Source organism: Agelaius tricolor, unplaced genomic scaffold (assembly GCF_023055355.1).
Source record: "Agelaius tricolor isolate 1412-34295 unplaced genomic scaffold, bAgeTri1.0.p SCAF_2, whole genome shotgun sequence".
NCBI lineage: Eukaryota > Metazoa > Chordata > Aves > Passeriformes > Icteridae > Agelaius > Agelaius tricolor.
The window spans coordinates 48,469,362-48,492,095 of NW_027269262.1; the positions used below are offsets into that span (position 1 = coordinate 48,469,362).

The 22,734-nt window shown below is 47.0% G+C and overlaps 1 protein-coding gene across 1 annotated transcript; it reads left to right on the forward strand.

Annotated features, from left to right (window-relative positions):
* The first annotated feature begins 2,989 nt into the window (after positions 1-2,989).
* GATA6 (GATA binding protein 6) lies at positions 2,990-21,761 on the forward strand. Its single transcript, XM_071418194.1, has 6 exons — positions 2,990-3,878; positions 7,263-7,429; positions 10,790-10,915; positions 12,222-12,309; positions 12,438-12,544; positions 21,540-21,761. Exons 1-6 carry the CDS (start codon positions 2,990-2,992, stop codon positions 21,705-21,707), a joined length of 1,545 nt encoding a protein of 514 aa, XP_071274295.1. The 3' UTR covers positions 21,708-21,761.
* Positions 21,762-22,734: the final 973 nt, after the last annotated feature.

Below are 22,734 nucleotides of genomic sequence, written 5' to 3' on the forward strand. Positions count from 1 at the left end.
TCCAAAAGACTGAAAGGAAACGCGAGGTTTAAATCTCGACGCTTTTCAGCGCAGATATTTGTAGTGGCAGCACCCAAGATGGGGAGAAGTGCCGTGGGCATCGAGTCCCGCGGCTTCCACTGCTCTTGTCTCTCATTTGCAGGTAAAAATCACGGCAAAAACGTTTTACGTTTCGAACTAGGATCGGAAGACAAGCCGGGCAGAAAACAAATCACTGCCCTCTCTTGCAAAAGCTTATTTTCTATGAAATATTGCACTCGCTAAAATACACCTAAAAGTAGAAAGGAAAAAAGTCACTTCAGCCTGGCTGGGTGACCGATATTATTTAACGATATTATTTAGAGACAGCTGACAAGAAAGAAGTATCACCTTTAATCACACAATTTAATAAAGAAACGGTTTTTCGGGAAAGTGATTGTTTTCCGATCAAACCCGTGCCGCGCTATACCGCAAAAATTAACGCGGTAACAATAAACTTCCAAGTCACAATCAGTTCACCCACGCCGGCAGAGCGGATCGCTACAGCCGGTGTTTTACCGTACCCCCAGCACTGCAAATTCTTCACCTCCCGTTCACCTCGCCTGGAAAGAGCGAAAGAAAAGCCGTGCCTACCCCAGGAGCGACAGCACGGCGCATCAGCAGGTTTGGGCTCGGTTTCTGTCGGGAGGGCTCATGCCTGCCGGCTGCCGAGAGCCCGGCTCTGCTCTAGTCCAGCCCTTTGCCGCAGATGACTTTCTGTACAAACTGATGATGACAGATATCCAGCTGATAACCTCTGGTGAACGAAGTTATTTTAATTTCCAGTCACTTTCCTGCTAAGTACCATATCAGTTTGTACACAGCTGAGATAAGAGGGTTGAGGAGCGGGGGGGTAATAAGAAAGAAACAGAGGAAAAATGCCTACCGCCAGCTGTTGGGATGGACACATCCCACAGCTTGCTTTGGCTTCACCTGATGGTCGGGGCAACTCAAGGAGGAGTCACATTTTTTCATCTCGGATAGCTCGGATTTTTTCATCTCGGATAGCTCGGATTTGGACGAGCACAAACTAAGGAGATTTGATGGAGGGATACGTTCGCCTGGTTGCTTAGGGCGAAAGCCAGGCACACATCCCCCCCCGGGTCCGCTGCCAGGGGACATTCGCTGACATGCCGGGAGGCGCGGAGAAAAGAAAAAACCTTACAGAAGTAGAATATTCACCACTAAAAAAAAAAATCCGGAAAGCAGGGAAGAGTGTGCATTATTTCTGGGTTAAAATAAATAAAAAAATAATAATAAAAAAAGACTGGGGTATCTGCCAGAGCCAGCCCTCCGTGCTCGTTCCTGCTCCCCGAGCAGGGGTCCGTCGCCCCTTGGCTGTGGGCGCCCCGAGGTGCCCCCCCGCCCCCGCCCCCGGGGCTGCGGCGGCCCGGCTGGCCCCGGGACTGGCACCCCTGCGGAGCCCCGTGTTTGTTTAGGGCTGGCCGAGCCCAATCAGGGCCGGCTGCCTGCAGTTTTCCGGCAGGGCTGCGAGAGGCGCCTCCTCTCTCCTTTTTATACATGAGCCGCCGGCCGCCGCCGCCGGAGTCGCCGCCGCCGCTCGCCCCCGCCGCACTGGATTTACCGCCCGGCGCGGCCCCGCGCCCCGGCCCCATGCGGGCCACCGGCATCAGGTTTGGCCCCTCTCTTTCCTCGCCTCGCCGCGGTTTCGCTCGTTCTTTCTGGGTCTTGTGCCGCTGCCTCTCTGCCCTCGGGCGCTCCGAGGGGAGCGCGGCGCGGCGGCGGCTGCCCCTGGCTGGGGGAGCCCGAGGGAGAGAGACTGTGTGGGCAAACATCCGATGCCGCTGCCTGGAGCTCTTATCTGCCGGAGCCTTATCTTCCAGTTATCTCGCAGGAGGGAGAGACGTATTTGGTGCCTATCTGCGAGGGGGCTCTGTGTGTGTCCTGTATTCTTGTGCCTGTGGTTATCTGGAGTGCCCCGAGGTGGGCTGAGGGCGGAGAGCCTCGCCTGCTCTTGCTGTCACTTCTCTGTGTCCCCTTTCGCTTTCTCCCCCTTCTCCTAGGGGCTGGGCAGCGGACTCTCTGTGTCTGTCTGTCCGGCCTTCCTCGTGCTGGCAGCTCCAAATTGGCCCCTCTCGGCTCGGGACGGGTGTCACGGCTGCAAGGTGTGCAGGGGCTCGGGGCAGGCGCCCAGCCAGGGCTGCCGGCTGGATCCGGCCCCTGCGGCAGGCACATCCCGCCCGGCTCGGTCCGCGTCCCGCCGCCGCCGCGCACACTTCGGGCCCGGCCCGTGCGCATCTCCCGTCCCTCAGGGGCCTTTCCCTCCTCCTCCTCCTCCTCCTCCTTTCCGTGACCTTGGGCTGGAAATAGGCAAACAAGCGAGGAAGAGCTAACATCACTCTCCGGCGAAGTAACCTTAAAGGGATCGCCTTACTAATTGTTTTCTCGGTGGAACCGAGTCAAATGACTCATTCATTGAAATAATCATAACAACGACAGCAGCCAAGAAAGGGCAGAGACAGGGAAAAATGCCCCCTCACCCCCCTCTGTCCCCACGCCCTTACGCCCACCTTTGCCCCGGCGTGCTTCATGTTCAAATCCGCAGCCGGGGATGCGAAGGGAGAGAGAGGGGAGCAGCCCTCCCGCCGTGCGGAAAGCGGGGCCGGAGCCGCAGCCCTGGCCCCGCGGGACTGGCGTCTCCCGGCTCGTCTTGACCTGGGCTGCCTGATCCCATCCCGCCGGGGCGAGGGACAACACAGCGCCGAGGCGACATGACTGATTAAGCGCTCAGAGGGGCCAGATAAGCCCTGATGAATCTCATTACGGGAGGGAGACGGGCTGTCCTGTTTGCAAACTTTGTTATTATTATTTCTCTCTCCCCCACTTCCCTGCTCTTTTGTGTCCTCCCTCCCCGCCCTGCCCTGCGGATCCCCCCCTCCACTCCTCCTCCTCCTCCTCCTCCCCTCCTCGCCCTTCCCCATCCACACCCAGCGGCTAGAAGGGGACCTGGATGGCCGTGGCTGAAGGCGGCTGGTGCGCGGTGAAGCGGTGCGCTGCGGACGCCGGCGGTTCCTCCTGTCCCTTCGCGACCAGGGAGCCGCGCCCGTCTCCTCCCTCGCCTTCCTCCTCCTCCGGCTCCCAGGGTGAACGCGGATCCTCCAAGACTCCTCGGCCGGAGACCGACGGCAGCCACCGGCCGCCCCCCGCCGCCGAGGGCAGGTCGCTGCTCGCCCCCTACGTGCACTTCGGGACCCCGCACCCCTCCGGCCGTGCCAGCTGGGAGGACATCCTGCTCTTCGCGGACTTAGACCAAACCAACAAGCTGATCTGGTCCAGCCGCGGCCCCAAGCTGAGCGCCCTCGGCGCCGAGCAGCCCGAGGAGATGTACCAGACCCTCGCCATCTCGGCCGCCCAGGGCCCCACGCCTTACGACGGATCTCCGGGCGGCTTCATGCACTCCACGCCCAGCTCGCCCGTCTACGTGCCCACCACCCGCGTGGGCTCCATGCTGCCCACGCTGCCGTACCTGCAGGGCAGCGGCGCGGCCCAGCCCAGCCACCCGGGCGGCGGCCACGCCGTCTGGTCCCAGCCGGCGGCGGAAAGCCCCTCGTACAGCAGCGGCGGCGGCTCCCACCCCTCGGGCCGCTTCCCCTACTCCCCGAGCCCGCCGGTGGCCAACGGGGCCTCCCGGGAGCCCGGCGCCTACAGCAACAGCCTGGGCGCCAGGGACCAGTACAGCCCCCTGGCCCGGCCGCTCAATGGCTCCTACCCGGGCCCCTACACGTCCTACGTGGGGCCGCAGCTCGCCCCTGCCTGGCCCACGGCGCCCTTCGAGAACTCCATGCTGCACTGCCTCCAGGGCCGGGCCGCCCCCATCCCCGTCCGGGCACCCAGCGCAGGTAGGAGCCGCGGGCAGGGCAGGGCAGGGCAGGGCAGGGCAGGGCAGGGCAGGGAGGGTCGCCGCATGCCGGGGCTGCCCCCCGGAGGGGCGGCGGGGGTGCCGGGGGGCGCGGGGAGCGGCGGCGGGGCCGCCCCGGCCGGGGGTCACTGGCGAGTCCGTGTCAGGACGGCGGTCCCGGGACCGTGGCTGTTCTGGAGTGGAGGTAACTCCCGTCGTTTGTGTTGAGTTAGGGGGAAAATGCACCTCCAAAAATGCTCCTCCAAAAACGCACCTCCAAAATACACGTCCGTTGTATTGAGTATGGCGTTGTTTGGAGTATGGCAGTCGGGGTTACCAACCCAAAGATCCCAAAACGAATTGCCCGGTGTAAACTTAATTTTTAGTTTTTCCAAATCAGTACATTCCTGCTTTCCTTAAATGCGGTCATCTGGACAAGAAACAGTGACAAATTCACAGCAAATTAATCGTTCTTGTATCATTGAGGAAAATTGCAGGGGCTCACTTAACCCATTTTGGATTATTTCAACTATAAAACACTTCGTTGCTTCATCAAAAAAGAAAAGCAGCGAAGTAAAATCTCGTATATGAATGAGAAAACGTAATTTATAAACTGCTGCTAAAATACAGCAACTCCTGAGGGGATTTGCTTTCATTTCCGAGGTGTCCCATCCTTATTTTTTGTTTTAGTTAAGGAGATTCTCGGTGTCATTAAATCAATGGCAGAAGTGGAGTTTGAGCTGCGATGATTTTGTCAGAGGTAGAAAGATTAACGATAATTGCAATCTCTTCAGCTTTAGAATAAATCTATGTATATATAAATTGAGGTTTATAGAGAGGTGTGTGTGGCTATGTATATGTATTTATATATACATGCTGTGCATATATTTATTATGTATATATACATATTTATGTAAATATGTGTATGCACACAGATTTGATCGTCATTCACTTTAAGCATAAACTACCCACCAGGTGCATATATTTTATAGACACCGTGATTTTCTCTTTCAGTGCAGTGCTGCAGAAAATTACCCCATGAATTTTTGTCTTTCTGTAGGGCTGTACACACAATGCTCCTCCCGTCTGTCGATGACACCCTGTAGATTTAATTATTTTAATCCTCCCACTTGGTGTTTTATATCCTGACAGAGGGGAGAAAATCAGTTGTAGCAGTGATAGGAGAAGCCACATCTCAGGGTAACAAGAAAGTTGCGTTTTAAACTCAACTTTTAAAAGCTATAGTGTGAAACTAGATGACGGAGAGTAAAAAAATCAATTGTGTTTTTAATTTTTTTTTTCTTTTTTAATTTTGTCGGGAGGGACGTGGGGTTGGAAAATCTCACGGCAGGGAGAGGAGAGGGGTGAGTAAGAAGGAGCAGAGAAGTGCAGGAGCCGGCGCTGGAGGAGGTTGGGCAGGAGTGTCAAGGCAGCCGAGGAGCACGGCAGCTTCCCCTGCTCCAGCGGCTCTCTCCCGCCCTTGTGCCTCCCTCCCACCCGTGCTGGGGGCTGGAGGGGTAGGGATTAACCTTTCCATGAGGGAAAGGACGGGTGCCAGGGCAGCCGCAACGCGGTGTAACGCGGGGCGAAGCAGCCCGGAGCTCCGGGGCCAGGAGAATTTTCTGCTCCTGTGAGGCAAAACGCGGCAGCAAAGCCGAAGCTACGCCTTGTCCCGTGTCAAAATTGTGGGAAAAATGCAGCCGAAATGTATTTTTTACGGCTAAATACTAGACAGTTTGATAAAGCTTTCTTAACGGTACTCGTAGAGATGCTAAAACAGTGTCTAAAATTAAAACTTTATATTGTTTTCTTTGGAAATAAGCGTAGTACTCACTCTCTAAGGGGAAAAATATTTGAAAATGCCGGAGAAATATTGTCACGGCAGAATTTCTTTCTGCAAGCACGAAGGCAATGCTATAAAATAAATAGCCGAGACAAAATACTGTTTAAGTTCCAGCGTCCCTGACGTCCTAAACATTTTTCTGGTTACAGTCTTCAATGGTGCTTTTAGTGCAAAGATTAATAAATCTTAGCGATGTGCTAAGAGCTAGGAGCTGACAACGTAGGTTGAACTGTGCTCTCTGGACTGTGCCGTGTGCCCGTTCCTCTTTAGCGCCTAATAATTCGCAAACGAAGGGAGGAGAGAAGCGTATTTGGGTGGGTGCGGGCCAAAAGGCCGAGTCTTTCTCAGCTCAATGCCCGCCGTGCCACCGCAGCCCAGTCTCCAAAGCTGCTCGACCTTTACGTGCTCTCTCGCTGCGCAGTGAAACCTTAGAGAATAACCCAATGAGGAATTTAGGCAGGTAGCAGAGGGAGGAAATAAAAAAATCAGTGACGAAGCTCTGAGTCTGAAACATACATTCCCAGACTCGACTCGAAAGCTGCTGTAAAAATCCAAACATCTCCTTTAATTATTTCTGCACAACGTGGCACACTCTATGTAAAACAAGTATTTATTCCCCCCTCCCCCGAAATATGGAAATATGGAGAGGTGAATCAGAACAGGGATTCGCATGGGTGAAAGTATTAGCTTTTATAGGTGGGTTTTCTCTCTTTTTTTTTTTCTTTTTCTTTTTTTTTTTTTTCCCCGTGCTTTTATACCTTTTTTTCCCTTTCAGTAACTATGAAAGGAGGAGGCACAATACCACTTATTTTTCCATTTCCTCTATTTCCTACAAACCAGCTCTAATTTGACCAAATAGTCGAGGCGAAGCAGCCACTGCCCCTCGCTGCCTTGGCACACCAGAGCCCCAAACGCTGCCTCTAAACTAGAAGCTTTACTAGTTGCGAGGCATTTAAAATAAGAATTAAGGTAGAAAAGTTCTTGCCGAGCTTCGACCCCGGGGAATATTGGGCAAAACGACATATCCAGCTCCCAGGGTGGCTCTGGAAGGGGCTATTCTGACAGCCACCTCTGCTCCCCTCTAAGGGCGAGTGCATCTCCCTTTCCGTCTTGTGGGCACCACGGAGGGGGTTTCGCCCCTCGAGCGGGCCCTAGGTGGATTTCCCAAGGGTCAGATCCGCCGGGAGTGGACGGCGGCCCGGGGCTGAGCCCTCTGGCGGGCCGGTGTCCGGGGCAAGAGCTCCGCCGGGGCCCGCAGCGGCTCTGGCACGTTTAAATAAATAGAAAAAAAAAAAAAAAAACCAAACCAAAACCCAAACCCAATAAACAAACAAAGAAAAAAAAAAAGAAAATAAAAAACCAGGGATTTTGTAGAAAAAATCACGGCATGGCCGCCGTCGCTGCCGGGGAATTGCTTTTCCGAGGGCCGGTTGCTCGCTCGCCCGGGGCCCGGGTGTCGGCGGGGCCGGGGCCGGGCTCCGCGGGGCTGCACCGGGCTCTGCGGCCGTGCCCCACCGCCTCTCCCTCTGCTCCTGCCCCCAGAGCTGCTGGAGGACCTGTCCGAGAGCCGGGAGTGCGTCAACTGCGGCTCCATCCAGACCCCGCTGTGGAGGAGAGACGGCACCGGCAACTACCTGTGCAACGCCTGCGGGCTCTACACCAAAATGAACGGCCTCAGCCGGCCCCTCATCAAGCCCCAAAAGAGAGTGGTGAGTCGGCAGGGAGGGGAGGAGGGGGCCGAGAGGAGCTTTGCCCCAAGGAACCCCAGTCAGCTGTAGCCAGGGTGAAATTTGGGGCAAAGATGGGGGAGAGCAATCAGTGTATCAGCCTGGTGATCCTCTCAGCTGCAAAACTGTAGTGGGGCTCCTGACCAGGTTTGCAGGCCAAACTGGTCACTGTGAGGGGTGACAGGGCTGGCAGCCTTTTGGGAACTGCTTTGGATCCACTTCCAGGCAAAATCTCTCTCTGGCCCCTTGTGAGCTGCATACAAGGCATGGGCCAGCCTGGCTTTTTGAGCTATGAGCCCCATCTGTGAGGGGGATTCAGTGGCTTGGAAGAAATTTGTTCTGGTGATGTTGGACATTTCCAACAAAAAAAAAAAAAAAAAAAAAAAAAAAAAAAAAAAAAAAAAGAAAAGAAATCAAGGTTGGAAAATGTTTGTTCAGAGGGCTAGGAATTTCTCCAGACCTGCTTTGTTTGCTGAGAGCTCGATCCTTGGGAATGTAAGCAAGTTTTGTATATAATTCAAAGAAAACCAATTGTTTAAACAATGATAATAGCCTTTGTTTTGTTTTACTCCTAAGAAATGAGCGGCAATTTTTCTAAAAATATACTCCTAAAACTAGGGGGGGAAATAAATAGTACAAACCAGAACCCCTGTTTATAACTCAGGCTGGCACTGAATAGGCAAGGAGAAAATTTAACAAGCGGGAACTGCACATTATGTTTAGCAAATCTGGGTGGAGGTCAGCAGACAGAAAGAATACACTCTTCAGTAATGTCTGTTACCGAGCGAGCCACAATAAATCACACCACTATAATCCAAGCTGATGCTTGGACCCTTGTGTATGGAGACAGTGTATCAAACCCATCAGCCTTTCAAGCCCCTTTCAATCATGCCAGCTGCTTTGCTCCATGCCTGTTTTCCTTGGGCTGAAACACCTACTGTTCTATATTTCACAACCATTTAAATTTAGTGCTCTTACGGGAGCGAGGGGAAACAAGACCCAAACACTCGATGGTCGGAACAGACAGTAAGCGCTTGGGAACCAACCCACCTCTGCTTAAAGACCTTGCTTTAAGCTAAAGAGTTAATTTAACTTTAAGCCAGAGGTTTACTGCTACTAGGTGTCTGTTTTTTCTTGCTGGCCATCAGGTAAATTTCATGACACAAGGTGTTATCTCATTAGCGGGGACAGATGCAGCGGAGGGGCCAGATCTGCTGATTGTCTCAAGCATCAGAGCCCCAATTGCTGTGGCACTCTGGCCCAAGGCAGATTTCAAGTAGCTGACACCCTGTTCTACCCTTTCTGTGTCCTTTTTTTTCGTTTTTTCTTTTTTTTTTTTTGTTTTTTTTTTTGAGGGAGGGGTGGGGGTGAGAAGACTAAAGCAGAGTCAAACTACAGCCCGATTTCAGTCTGACACCTCAGCGAAATAACTCTGAAATAGCTCTGTGTAACAATCCCTACCAAGTGCCCTGGCCATAACTATAAATCAACCATGACTCTGTGTTCATACAGTTGGAAATATGTAGGTGAGAAGGGAAAATGTTTTGAAAACGCTAAACATGTTTAGATTGCCCCAAAGTTTCTGATAAAATTCCTGCATCAGAAAAGTCGTTTTAGCTTCAAAACATGCCAAAACTCCATGTCTGTTTAGATATGGGAATGAGCAAAAGCTATTGAAATAAAATGTATGAAGGTTCAGACCAGGCTGCATAGAATTCAACAGAGTGAAACAGCTGACAGCATTTCACTTGCAGAGAAAGGAAACAAAGCATGTGTGTTACAACCAGCTTTCTTTTACTCAATGTGATCACATAAAACACATACTGAGTCGAGGGCATAATTTGAGTGCTGTGTGTGTACATATTTAATAACTAGATTGAAAATTCTGTTTTGATCGTAATTGGATTTTTAAAATTAAAAATTGTTTTTGTGTACTTCAGCCTATATAACACTTGGCTGGGTGGTTCGCTTTTTTCCCCTGCGCAGTTAATAATGGATTACTGATTCAAGATTACAAAATTTGTATTTAATCTGGAGCTCTTTCTGAGCTGTGGTGTAAAATGATGGCTTGCTGCTAAAGATACTCAAACAGACAACATTCAAGAAACTCAGTTATCACTCTGGAATATTCTTCATTCTCAAAACATTTTTATTGATTTCCCCAGTGGCAGGCAGCCCTGTGGTATCAAAGGTGACCCAGTTATGTCTAACAACCCAGCAGTAAATGATTCAAGAGGAAGGGCATTGTACCCTTAAGTTAGTAATTTCGGTTATGGGCATTTTATGGTCAGAATAAGATTAATGCAATCCTCTGAAACTGACTTCTCCATGTAAACTTGTTCAGCTGCCAGACGCAGAGCTAGGCACAGATTTTTTTTGTATTTTTTTGACAATGCGATACTTTGAAAAAGACTAGATTTATGATGTAGCTGGAATTCTTTGCTTGTGATGAACGTAAAAGAGATCAGTTGTTACAGGGACTTTTATAACCCATTCACCTTCATTTCACATGTTTATGAGGACTGCCTTCACTTATGATATACAGCCTGTAGCCATAAAGCTCTGGGTTATACGGTTATTTCTGATACAGAGTTCCTTCATCTTGGCTCCAAACTCCACGGAAGAGTGTCATAAATGGCTTGTTTGCAGTGGGAACCTTGTTGTCACCCACCAGCTTTTCTGCTGGCCGAGGGAGGCTCTGCTCTGTAAAACACGCTCCCAAGGCATGCTGTTTTTTGTACAATGATAAAATGGGCGATGCTAAAAAGACCTTTTTATCAAAGTAATGCTGTTGTATGTGTTACCCCAGGGATGCCCAGGAAAGTTTTCCCCAGATGTGGTGCCACCGAGGGCAGGTGATTGAAGTGGCTGATTTTTCCAATGAGTCAGGAGTATCAGTGGCAGGATCAGAGCTGCCTCTTCACCCACCACACAGGGGAGAGGGCACTCAACTGTCTGGGGAGGTGGCATGGGAGGGATGTGCCTTCTGTTCAGCTCAATGGAGCTGTAGTGGAGATATTTCCTAGCTGTCCTGCTACGAAAAAACCCTGTGCCTGGTGGTCTGAACAGACTTCTGATCACCAGCTCCCAGATGAGAATTTTGCCTCTGCTGTGACTGCCCAGAGTTGAAAGACATTTGGTACCTTTTCACAGCATCTTTCCACTCTCTGATATGAGGATAATTCCATTCTAATTCTGGGCTGTTGCTGACAGATACTATCAAAGAAAGGCTCCTACCATCCCCGCCATGTGTTAAAGGACTTTTTAGAAGCCTAAAGGCATAAATCATTCTCTGCTGCCCACCTGTTTATGCCGTGCTTGCCTGTGCTTGCCCCCATGCAGCCTTCGTCGCGGCGGATGGGCCTGTCCTGTGCCAACTGCCACACCACGACCACCACCCTGTGGCGCAGGAACGCCGAGGGCGAGCCCGTCTGCAACGCCTGCGGCCTCTACATGAAGCTCCATGGGGTGAGTGGCTGCTCCATCAAGGGAGATCCCCTGCCAGCCCTGGTGCTGCTTTGGGGAAGGGCTGGTCCTCAAAAAAATCCCTGGCGAAATGCGTAGAGCAACAGAAAAATGTGTGACATCAGAAGATGGTTGTACCACTTTAGCTTGTTATGCTGTTGAGTAGTTATGTGTTTGCCACTGTAGCTCTCTCAATAGATTTATATAAAGAAACCACCTCTGGACGAGCAGCAGTGGTGTTTTTGACACTGGGATTTAAACCAGCTCTTTAGTAGGGAAAAAATCCCTAGAATTTTAATGAGACAGTTTTTCATGGGCAGACATAGCAATGGCAGCAAGAGGGCTATGGCTATCCAAGCTATAGCCAGAAAAACTTTAAAGGCAATTTCAGCCTTTGTTGGGCAATAATAAAGTAAGGAAAAGCGCTGTCCTGAATGTGATAGAGCATGTTTTGGGTGAGACCCCCTGTAGATTGTGTTACAGTCAAGCATAAATGTTTGAAGAGCGAGGGCATTAGGAATGATTGAGACGTGGTCTAGCCTTCAATAAAATGTAAATTATGTCACAGGTTTAAATATTGTAATGATAGAGAACACATGAATTTTCTTTCCTCAAACTGGTGTTAAAATATATTTTAAGCTGGTCTTTTTGTAGTGTGATTATTATTGTAATGAACACAAAGATGATTTTTGAGCACATTTAAATACAAATTTATCCCTATAAATATAAATTTAGGTACTGTAAAGCTGTATTATGGGCAGATCTGCTTATAGGAGCAAATACTAAGTCAATTCTTCTATTCTGAACCTTCCGTCCTAAGACTTTTCCTCGTGATGAGCTGGTTTGCAGAGCTGGTCCACAGGATGAGGATGATTTTTTTTCTCACATACATTCTTTCTTTCCAGAATCAGGCACTGGAGATAATTCCTAACTGACTGGAATAATAAATCAAGGATCAGATATACCCCATCCAATTTAATTTCTTATGGCTTACTGCCAAATGATGCTGGTTTTCTCTAATTCTGTGCTGTTTTCCTGTGGATTGATTGAGGGGTTGAAAAAATGATGAAGTTTGCATAGAGAAAAAAAGTTTCCTACTTTCTTAATTCAGCTACGACTCCCTTGAATCAAACTATTGTTTTGCCCAAATAAAATGCAAATATTTTTTAGAATTAGTACTGTGACACAGAGAAAATTAACTTGCTATACAGACATTTGCAACATCATATCTGGTTTTGTAGTGTATTTTGATTTTTGATTAGAGTACATATGCAACTCTGTGATTAGTGTGGAAATTTAACTTTTTCAGGTTCCTCGGCCTCTCGCTATGAAAAAAGAAGGAATCCAGACAAGGAAGCGAAAACCTAAGAATATAAATAAATCAAAGGCATGCTCCGGTAAATATAAAATATAAGAAAGTGTAGCTGCAATAGTTTGTAGCTGTCTTGGTTTTTTGTTGTTTGGGTTTTTTTTTTTTTCTCTGTCTGAAAAATATTATTTTTAATGCCAATTCCCAATTTTTCAGGTAACAGTACTACTGCAGTTCCTATGACTCCGACATCCACGTCTTCTACCAACTCAGATGACTGTAGCAAAACTGCTTCTCCCGGCGCACAGCCTGCAGCCTCCGGGGTAAGTATCTGCATCTGCAGGCAGGCTGATCACTGGCAATGTTATCACAGCTTTTATCTTATCTAGCAGAACAATAATCTAAACAAACTTTTCAGTTTTGTTAGCTGATACTAGAACAAGATTTTCGGAGGATATTACATATAGCTGTAAACAGAACGACAAGCTGAAGTACTTTGCAAACCTTCTTGATTAAGATCTATATAATTTTTATTATAGTTAGCCGCAGCTTAACCGCAGACATTTTGTTTTTAAATACTCAGGTTCTTTCATTTCAAAGGTTTTCTTTTGGACAGAAGACAATAAAAAAACATGCCCAACTGATCCTTTCAAGAAACAATTATACATATATTATATATATATATATATATATATATATATATATATATATATATATATATATATATATTTATGCATTATCCCAATGGGTAAAATCCAGAAAAACATTATCCTGCTGTATGAAGTAAATTATACAGGCTTTTGTCTTAAACTAAAATGTGCAATTAAACCCTGATCCAAGCTCAGCTGAAGCCAGGCTGGAGCACCCTGCTGACTGCAGTGCATGGGGGTTCAGCCCTCTGCCCACTGAGGGCTTTTCAGGGGCCAGATGCTCAGCATCTGGCAGCACCAAACTCCAGAGAAGCACTAGAGGAGTGCTGATCATCCCCTGCTTTAGCTTTGATCCTTATTTTACATCATGTACTCCAACCATCTCAAACTTCCTTTCTTCACTCAGCATGTGTGATAAATACTACTGCTAAAGTTGTGAAGCTGAATGTAGATTAATTTCTAACCTCTTGGCTGTACCTATCCATATCCACACTCATTTCTCAGCCTTCTGTATCCCTTAATCTGCCACATCACTTATTTGAGAAACTTTTCTAACGTGGCTTTCTTTAGTCCTTTATTAATGAAAGGAAGACATTGTTTATAATAGCTATTTTTCAGTATGTCTTGGATTTTCTACATTCAAACTACTTTCAATGGTTTAATTTCTGATGTACAAAGTTTCATTGTACAAGGGGAAGAAAAACTCATTTTTTAGCAAATGCGATTGTTTGTGGACTGACAGGGCCACCCATTTTCAGAGGCACTGGATTTTGGGTTTGGATGCTGTGAGACTAGGATAGTACTAAAAAGGCTTGTCTTTGACATGAGAAAACCCTGTCAATACAGTAAAATAAACAGATCACATAAAAAAAAAAAAAAAAGAGAAACACTAACTGAAAAGTGAACTGTTGCAGTTTCGGAATTGGGTTTCAGACTCCCCCAAGGAGCTACTATGCACAGTTTAGGCTCTCCCTTTATATTTGCAAAGGAAAAAATGTAGCCAAATTTTCCTTGTGTTACCTTAAGCAGTACTAGTGGTCCTGAGCAGTGCGGTGAGGTTTATGTATTGGATTAACATGGAAGCACAAACCCAGACTAGACTGAGGCAGCACAGCCATGTGCTGCTCGGGGAAGGAGAGGCCATATAGATGAGATCTCATTTCCACTATGCTGCTGCCTTCTTGGCTGGCTAAAACCTGACTTCCTTTCTGTGGTATTTCTCCCTAGAAGGGCACATCAAACACGTTATTAATAATCTTCATGTTATAATTTTAGTAGTGCCATTTTTAATATGGTTTTGCCAGATGGAGTTGTGTGGGTACCAGAGGAGAGGGGTGCAGGGGCATGAATTGAGGGCTAAAAGACTCCTTGAGAACTGTTAGCAACTAGGAGCAACTCCCAGGAGGGACCCTGAGGCTGCTCCTAGTTACATGATGGCATCCTTGGTGACAGGACTTCAGTTCTCCCTGATTTTTCTACAGTAGGTCAGACTGGGAGAGGACACCTGCACAACAGCTGGGAAAATCTGTCCCCTTATATCCAGCAGGCAGCATGGTAACATCTGCATAGCCTTTTCCCCACCCATGATTTGATCAGATGTGCCTTGCATATGCAAAGCACTTGCAAATACCCCCTCGTGTAAGATTTCAGTGAACGGAAGTGATGGAGAGGGGCTGTGCCATGCGCTGAAGAGAGGAAGTTGCAGTGGCAACCAGATGTAGGGGCATCCCTCTGACTCCATCCCAAATTATGTGAAGGGCTACTGATCTCCCACCCCTGTGCCCCAGTCCCAGATGTATGTGAATGAAAAGAGGATTTCCAAGGGAGCAGCTGTCAGGGTATGTCACGGGCACGGTCACGTTCTTATCTCAGGCTTCTGGCTTTGCCCAAGCATCAGTAATTCAAAGGGATGAGGACTCGGGAGGCTGGAAGTTTAAAGTAGAAAGTGGTGGTTGTTAAGATGGGCTCCCGTTGTCCCAGACATCATTTGGGAACATGATCACTAACTGCAAAGGATGCAAAATAATTTCTAAAGGGTCTAAATCCTATGGAAGGGACTGAGCACTCATAAAGCCCATTTAAGCTGTTGTGAGTGAAGGGATGTCAGTATTTTAGAGCAAGGCAGCCTGTAACCTGATCATATGCTGAGGCAAGGATGCTCTGCTCGACTTCTGTTTTCTTGATTATTTTTTCTTTTTCCTTTTGAATTGATCTACTGATAGATCAAAGATTTGTAATTATTTCTAGAATAGGCAATGGCTTTGCACAAGGAGAATAAACTTCTTCAGCTCATGTCAGGAGGGAAAAAACCAAACCCTCAGATGGATTAATCCAGGCTCTGTAATCTTTGGTGACTTTAAAAAGACCAATGTTGATTCCTGACAGTGGTGTTGGTGATGTTGCTGAAAAACAGGGACCTGCTTGAACAGCAAACCTGGCTCGTTCCCACTCCTTACACAACGGGCATGGCAACTTGTTTTTGTTTTGCTCTGTTTTTGCTTCTCTAGCCTTTATTCTGTGAAGAGGGGGAAAATGCCAAATTGACATTAGGCAGAGAAATCTGATGACGTTTTAGAAACTGTTGTGTGAAATTCACAGCAATGTTTTTGCTAAATGAAACAGAGAAGACGAATTCCTCTACTGGTACAAAAGCAATTTATTATGCCTTTTGTGGGAGGCTGCCAAAAAAGTTTCCAGTTATGTAGAAATCAAATGGAAATGAAATTCAGCAGAATTCATTTGTGTCAGTAACGTTCACTTTTTGCCCTACCTTTCTTTATCTCTTTTAAAGTAAAATAAAGAAGGGAGGGCAGAAAAAGAGGAGGGCAGCAATTACTCTTGGCAGTGTCTTTGAGACTATCCATTTCACGAAGGGAATCTTATATGATGCCAATTCTGAGACAAATTAGCAAGAACCTTAAATGTTGATTTTACGTTCTAGTTGAAGTTTAAACATTTAAGTGATACAATTAATGAATTGCTGTGAGGGCAAAGTTGATTTCAAACATCCCAAAATGTAGAAGTGTTTGGATCAGAGATATTTTGTTGTCCCATTGTAAAGGGGCTATTTGCCAAATTCACATCTGGATCTAGGATCTAGGCCTATTTCTGTTTTCCTAAGCACTATAAGTACTGGGTGTCCTGTGTTACTAATATGGAAAGGGTCCAGCTGCATGATATATGAAGTTGCCTTACGTCCCCATAAAAAGAAGATTTGAAGGTTTCAGACAGCCTGCATCTGCATCTATACCTGCTCTCCCTTTGATGCTGCTGAAACTGTACAGGCAAAAGCTCCACCAAATAAATTGCTAAACGAAGGGCATGGTCTGCAGTGCAAACCCATCCATTTCCATGCAAGGGCTCCAACAAATGTGATAACCAGAAGGACTTTATTTCCTTATTAGGATAAAGGCAGAATGAAACCTGTTGTAAAATCTGCTTTTTATGGCAGGACATGGAGGCTCCTTGAGCCACAACTGGTGTCAGAAAAACTCAGCAGCACCAGGTGAACTCTTTCAGAAGGCTCTTCTGTGCCTTATGCCTCCAGTTTGGAGTTTTTTCAGAAGGACCATAATCTCACACCACAGAAAAACTCAGGAGGAAAAACTAGTACTTACTTCCCTTGGAGGTTTACCTTGAGAAGTGGTTCATGACTGGCTCTTCAGTTTTGTAGGGTGGGAAATGAGAGAGGTGACTGAGATGGCCTTGGCATGTGGTGAGCTAGCAGGAAAATGCAGTTTTAACTGTCTCCAAAATGCTGGACAAGTGGGGCTGGATTGGATTAATGGCTTCTCCTGCATTTGCTTTCTCTTTTTTCCTGTCAGAAGAAGAAAAAGTGATCTGGTTAGAGGTGGTGTTGCTCCTGTTTAGGCAGAAAATTGATAGGACATTCATGCTGGCTACAGGGAAATCAGCCTCCACAGAGTACGTCCTATGTCTGTATGAACCAGAGATTCAACCTCTTAAAACAATGTGCTAACCACCTGGATATGGGGGAGCTGAATGTTCAGGGGTCCTTCAGATTATCTGATGATAATATTCCAGTTGTATGGAATAATTTTGTACGTGTTGGGACAGAGTTTCCATGAGAAAGGCTCACCAGCATGGTTGGTAGGACTTTCACCTGGAAAATGGGAACACGGTGCCTCAGTCCTGGTATGAGTAAATATTTATCTAAACCAGGTGGAATAAGATCAACAGGAGGCATGAGGAACGTGGCAACCTAAAATACCAAAGAGCATGGCAGACAGGGCAGTATGCTGGGAGATATGATACTCTAGACTCTAGTTTAAATTTTTCTTTGTCTCCTACCTCTTCTGCATCAGTGCTCAGTCCTGGACAAAATGGGAAGCTACTTTCTTCTCCCCACTCAGTTTCATACACTGAGTCTTTTGCTTTTACTTTGAGTAATTTTCTTTGCTCTGTGTATATGTATCCAAAAAAAAGGCATTTCATTTTTATATCAAACAGAAGGAAGCAATCCAGCTTTTTTGTTTCAGTGGGGAAAAAAGCAAGGAAAAAGTATTTTTGCTTCTATCCCAAAATTCTACATGCACATGGACGCATACCTTTTGCTTGGTTTTGTTTTATTGCCAAAGCAATAAAGCCAGTTACTCATACAGCCCTTGACAGCAGTGGGTCATCAGTTTTCCAAGCCATGCTGGAAGTTGCCTCCCTTAGGAAATTAATGAAGTATTAACCACAGATTTATGTTGCTATAATACAAAGGAGAGATTAGAAGATATGTAAACTTACACGTCTGCAGTATAAACAAAAGGATCAATTGGACTAGCAAGAAATGACAGCTTTGTGTACTAAGAGGGTCGTTACATCAGTAAAAAAAGCTGTCATTTTGCAGTGCCAAGATTTGCTCTTTGGATTCCAGGGAGTGACAGTGTTGGGAAAACGTGCTCTTTGTGGGGATGGGAGTTATTGCAGGGAGGCTGAGGCTGGAAAATTAGGGACTACACCAGTTTGCCACAACACTTCATGTGTGAAAAAATTCTTTGCAAATGTATTTTAACTGACTGTAGATATCATTTACGTGTTGCGAAAGTAAACTAGGCTGAGGAGGAAGAAAGTCTCAGCTGAGACTCAGCTTATTGCTGACTTAATGTAACGTCCAAAATTCATGGAGCATTTTGAGCGTGTTAAGTGGATAGAGCAAAGGTCTATCTGATAGACCAAAGGTCTAGATCAAGGCCCTTTGCCCCCCTCCAGCTGACCTTGCCCGGCGCTTTTCCCTCTTGGCTGGGGAGGTGTGGGGGAAGGCCAGAGGGGCAAGTGTCCATCCCCTCTCCCTGCTCTCTGTGGTGGGCAGATGGTGCAGGAAGGAGTAGTGGAGGAAAGCAGGAGTCTTTCAGCCAGAGCTGCTGCTGTTCCCTGGGTGCTGGCAAGTGCAGCCTGAGCAGCCTGGTTTTGATGTGGAGCAGTTTTAGTGGGGATTAATTTGCCTCTAAGGTCCTGATAGCAGGTTTGGGTACAATCTAGTTGTCTCTGTGGCTCTGGCAGAGGTCTTCCTCTGTACATGGTGGGCAGGTCCTCTACAGAAAGGCCACCTCAGATACAGATCACCTGCCTGGGGGCTGACTCATGACCAGCTCTATGGAATATTAATCCCAATATTTCCGGGTGGGACGTGCCTGCCCTCATCTGACCCTTGCTGCTGGGCCAAAGGCGGCAGCTGTGGTGTTTCACCTCAGAGATGCCTTTGGCTGGCTGGGTGCTGCAGCTGGGCACTCAGAACAAATCCAGGCATAGTAGGAACTCAATTTACCTCTGGTGGAAAAGGTTCAGGCGACAATGAAGAGAAACAGGAGAGGATTCTATTGTAGAGTTTTAATCCAGAGTTTTATTCCAGGATGACAGACCTCTGAATCTTGTAACAGCTCCCAATGGAATATCGACCGCATGGTCCCGTCTCCTTTTAAGGGACAGGGGGAGGGGAAGGGACAGGTGAGGCACCAACCAGGTGGGAGGAGGGGAAGGCTCAAGGGATACAGACACTTGGACAGGCCAATGAGCCCAGACCTGAGGGGCATCTTTTGAACTTCTGCCAACCACACCACGACCCTGCTGGAATGTTAAAGTTGATGGACAGCTCTCAGCAGGAGGGCAAAGGGGGAGGGGAAAGGAGAGGTTGCCACACCTGAGGGGTTGGGACAGGTGAAACAGGAAATGGCATCACACTGCAACACAGCTCCTCCTGGTTTGGGTAAAAAGAAAAACCTTTTCAGATAGAAGCAAAACTTTCCTGTTTGTTTGAGAGGCAGGCTCTTCCCAGTGGACTTCATTAATTTTTTCCTCTGGAAGGTGATCTTCAGCTGATTATCTGTTATCTATTATCTATTATCAGATTTCACCAATAAAAATAAAGTCATTTTATAGATAGAGCCAGTAGATGTGAATTAGACCTCATTGACTTAATCAGCATTGTTCAGCTTATTTATTTCAGCTGAAAAAAGTCCTCTAATAACTAAGTGCAACCTCTGTCATCTTTCATCTCTTAAAGCTGGAAAAGTAAGAGCAGAGGTAGGGAGGCTCAGGAACAGACTTGTGATTCTGTCATGTCCTTTTCATGAGCCAAAGTTTGTTTTCCATGTCTCACTTTGGGAGCTGCCCAAGCTGCCTGGATTTGTCATGACTTTACTGGGGTGGGGTTTCCAGGCCTGGCAGTCCTGCCCAGGTCCTGCCCGTCCTGGCTCAACAGAGCCAGAATCCGGCCTTGGACAGGCAAGGATGGGCAGTCTTCAAACAGGATGTACCTCCATGTCCTCCCTTCTGGGGTGCCCAGGGGAGGGGTACCTGATAACCCCATATGGAAACTATAGGTCCCTGCACCCCACCTTTGTAGGGCTGAATCAGGAAAAGGTGAATTACAATTTCCAAGCCCGGAAAAAACAGGCACTGATAAGATATTTGTCTACCAGAACAGCAGTGGCAAATATGGGCAAATGGGAACCTTTCAAAGCACCTCCTAGTATTTTTAGCTCAGGTTTAGCAAACACTGCTCATCTAATTTAAACCCTTCTTCCACACTGGGGAGACTGAAGCCGTTAAAAATTATGTCTATTGTGCTAACAGAAATGTTTGAGGCATTAGAAATAAAAGGAAGGCTTTGAAAAGCCAGGCTGATGCAAGATCAGGGCCGTACACAAAGGTTAGCATGGAACCTGCCTCACTGAATTCTCCATGCACAGTCACAGGGAAAGAGGAGACAGAGATTTGTTGTCACTGATTGACAACTGTATGTTCAAAGGAGGGATAAAATTTATCTCTTAGGATTAGAGCTGTTTCAGCTGGTTTTGGGGGACAGCTTTTTTTCCTTCCTTCTCTGCATTTCTGGGTAGTGACTAATGGAGCAGGATCAGGGCTGATGACTGGGTGGAAGAATACTGGTGGTCAATCATTTTAATAAAAGGTTAAAAAAATACTGGAGCCCAGGTTATTTCAGACAAAAATGACTACTAGCAGTGAGTATCTCTTTCAGAAGGTGAGGTTTTCCCTGGGTTAAGCATGGCAACAAGAGCCCTGCTCCACACCATTTGGAAATTACCTTTGAATTAATGAAGCCTTGCTTTTCCTATGTCAGGACTGCTTGGCACAGCTCCAGGAGAGCCAAGAGCTCTACTCTTGTAAAATGATTAAAGATGTATACTTCTTACTTAAACAGCAGGCAGGAAGCTTCTGCAGTCACAGTTTAGGATAGCCTTTTTCTTTTTTTTTTTTTTTAAGGAATTTCATCCAAAGACTATCCATTAACAAGTAAATTAAGGCTTTAAAGTTGACATATCCAAGAGTTAATTTTGCATGAAGTCAGCTCTTAAACATTTCCTTTATCAGGTGAAAATGTTGCCCCTTCTCTGTCTGGCACTGCGGATTTTTCCTCTTTAGCGGATCTGCTCAGCCTCATGGAAAAAATGATTGTTCCTTTGTCTTTTTAACTCTCCATTTCTCTGTTAAAATAAATGGACTGATTCCAGTGTGGTTCAGAGGTTCATCTCCGTGCCTATCAGGGCTTCCCTGCATGTTGTCTTGTGCAGTCAGCAGAACAAAAATACTCCTGCTTCAAAGGCATAGTGTTTCTCTGCTGAAGATTAAAAGAGCATCTCCTTTAGTGGCCAGTCCTACAGGGAGAAAGTGGTTTTGGCTGGTGTTTTGAAGGGTCAGGAATGATTTTAAGCATTTCAAGGGCTGAAGAGCCCAAAGAAAGCTGCTTTTCAGAAGGTGCTCCGTAGCTGCTCCTGGAGAATTAGGATATATTGGGCTTCTCCCATGAGGACAAAAAACTAGAGCTGCCACCACTCCCAGATCACATTTTTGGTGCTGGAAGCTGTGTCTTTTCAGTAGGGGGCAGTGGGACACATGCACATTTCCTTCTTCATCATGAGCTGATTTCCAACTTTTCTGCACATCACATGGTTTCATTTCTACCTCTCCAAACACAGACATCACTGCCATCAGCAGGGCTGGGCGGCTGGGCTCATGCTGAGACATTTTTGTTTCAGGATTTCAAGGCACAGGGGCAAGCAGAGGGCAGAGCCTGTTTTTGCACAGAAATCCTGTCATGATGGCTGTGCTTCAGGCCCGCTGTGCCCTCACTCACACCCCAGCGTGTGCCAAGCTCACCTGCTCACTGAATCTCTCTGTGCTCTCCCCCTCCCTGCAGGCGAGCTCGTCGGTGATGTCTGGCCCCGGAGAGAGCACCAGTCCTGAGAGCAGCAACCTCAAGTATTCAGGTCAAGATGGGCTGTACACAGGAGTCAGCCTGAGCTCCACGGCCGAAGTGACAGCATCTGTGAGGCAGGATCCCTGGTGTGCCCTGGCTCTGGCGTGACCTGGTGCGAGGGAAGCTGGATCCTGGCAGCCCCCAGACATCCGCGCGCAGTTTCCTCTGTGGAGCGAGCGGTCGCAGCGGCAGTGAGAGTGCTGGCAAAGACCATTCCTCTGAAACAGTTTTTGAGCCTTGGTGGCAGAGGTGGTTTTCTACTTCCGAAAGAGGCTTTGCCAAAGCATCCAGTTCCTCAACTATGCAAGAAAAATGTAGGGAAAGCAAATGACCACCGGGGATAGCTAACGCAGCCTTACACTCTTAAAAAAACCCTTCAAAGCCCCCCTCAAAAAAACTTAAAAAAAAAAACAAAAAAAAAAAGGAAAAGAAAAAACAACAACAAAAAAGAAGAGATAAACCCACACCTATTGTTAGATTCCAGAAATACATCCTCAACTTACCCTGCAGCACTGCCTTTCTGATTATATAGTTGTTTTCACTCTCTCATCACCTTTTCCCCTAAGAATTTGGTGGAAGTTGTCAATGTCGAGGAGGGAGTAGCAAAGACTTTATTTACCAGACATAGTGAGATACTTTTCAATGAGTGTCAGAAGTGCTTACAGCTTGAGTTGACACAGACTTCTCACACCAAAGATTTGATGTCTTCACCCCGTCAGACCTCTCCTTCCGTGCTCTCCATCTTCAGCGTGCCTTGCTCTGCTCTTCAGAGCCCAGCTATGTCCCTGGAAGAAATCACAACGTTTGGTACAAGTCCCACAAGGTCCAGCTGGTTAAGGAGATTTTGGGATTGGTGTTTTTTGGTTTAAAATATTTACTCACTTTTCAAGACTGCGATATAACTTTTAAAGTTCACTGTGACTGAGATTTATGAAAGTCCATATTTCCTGGCTGAACTGTGTAGAGTCAGTCAAAATTTGTAAACAGGGTAGCAATCAGATATTTTTCTTCCATATATACAATAATTTTTTTAAAAAAGTGCAATTTGCGTTGCAGCAATCAGTGTTAAATCATTTGCATAAGATTTAACAACGGTTTTTATACGAATGAATGAATGTAAACATTTTAACTTAAT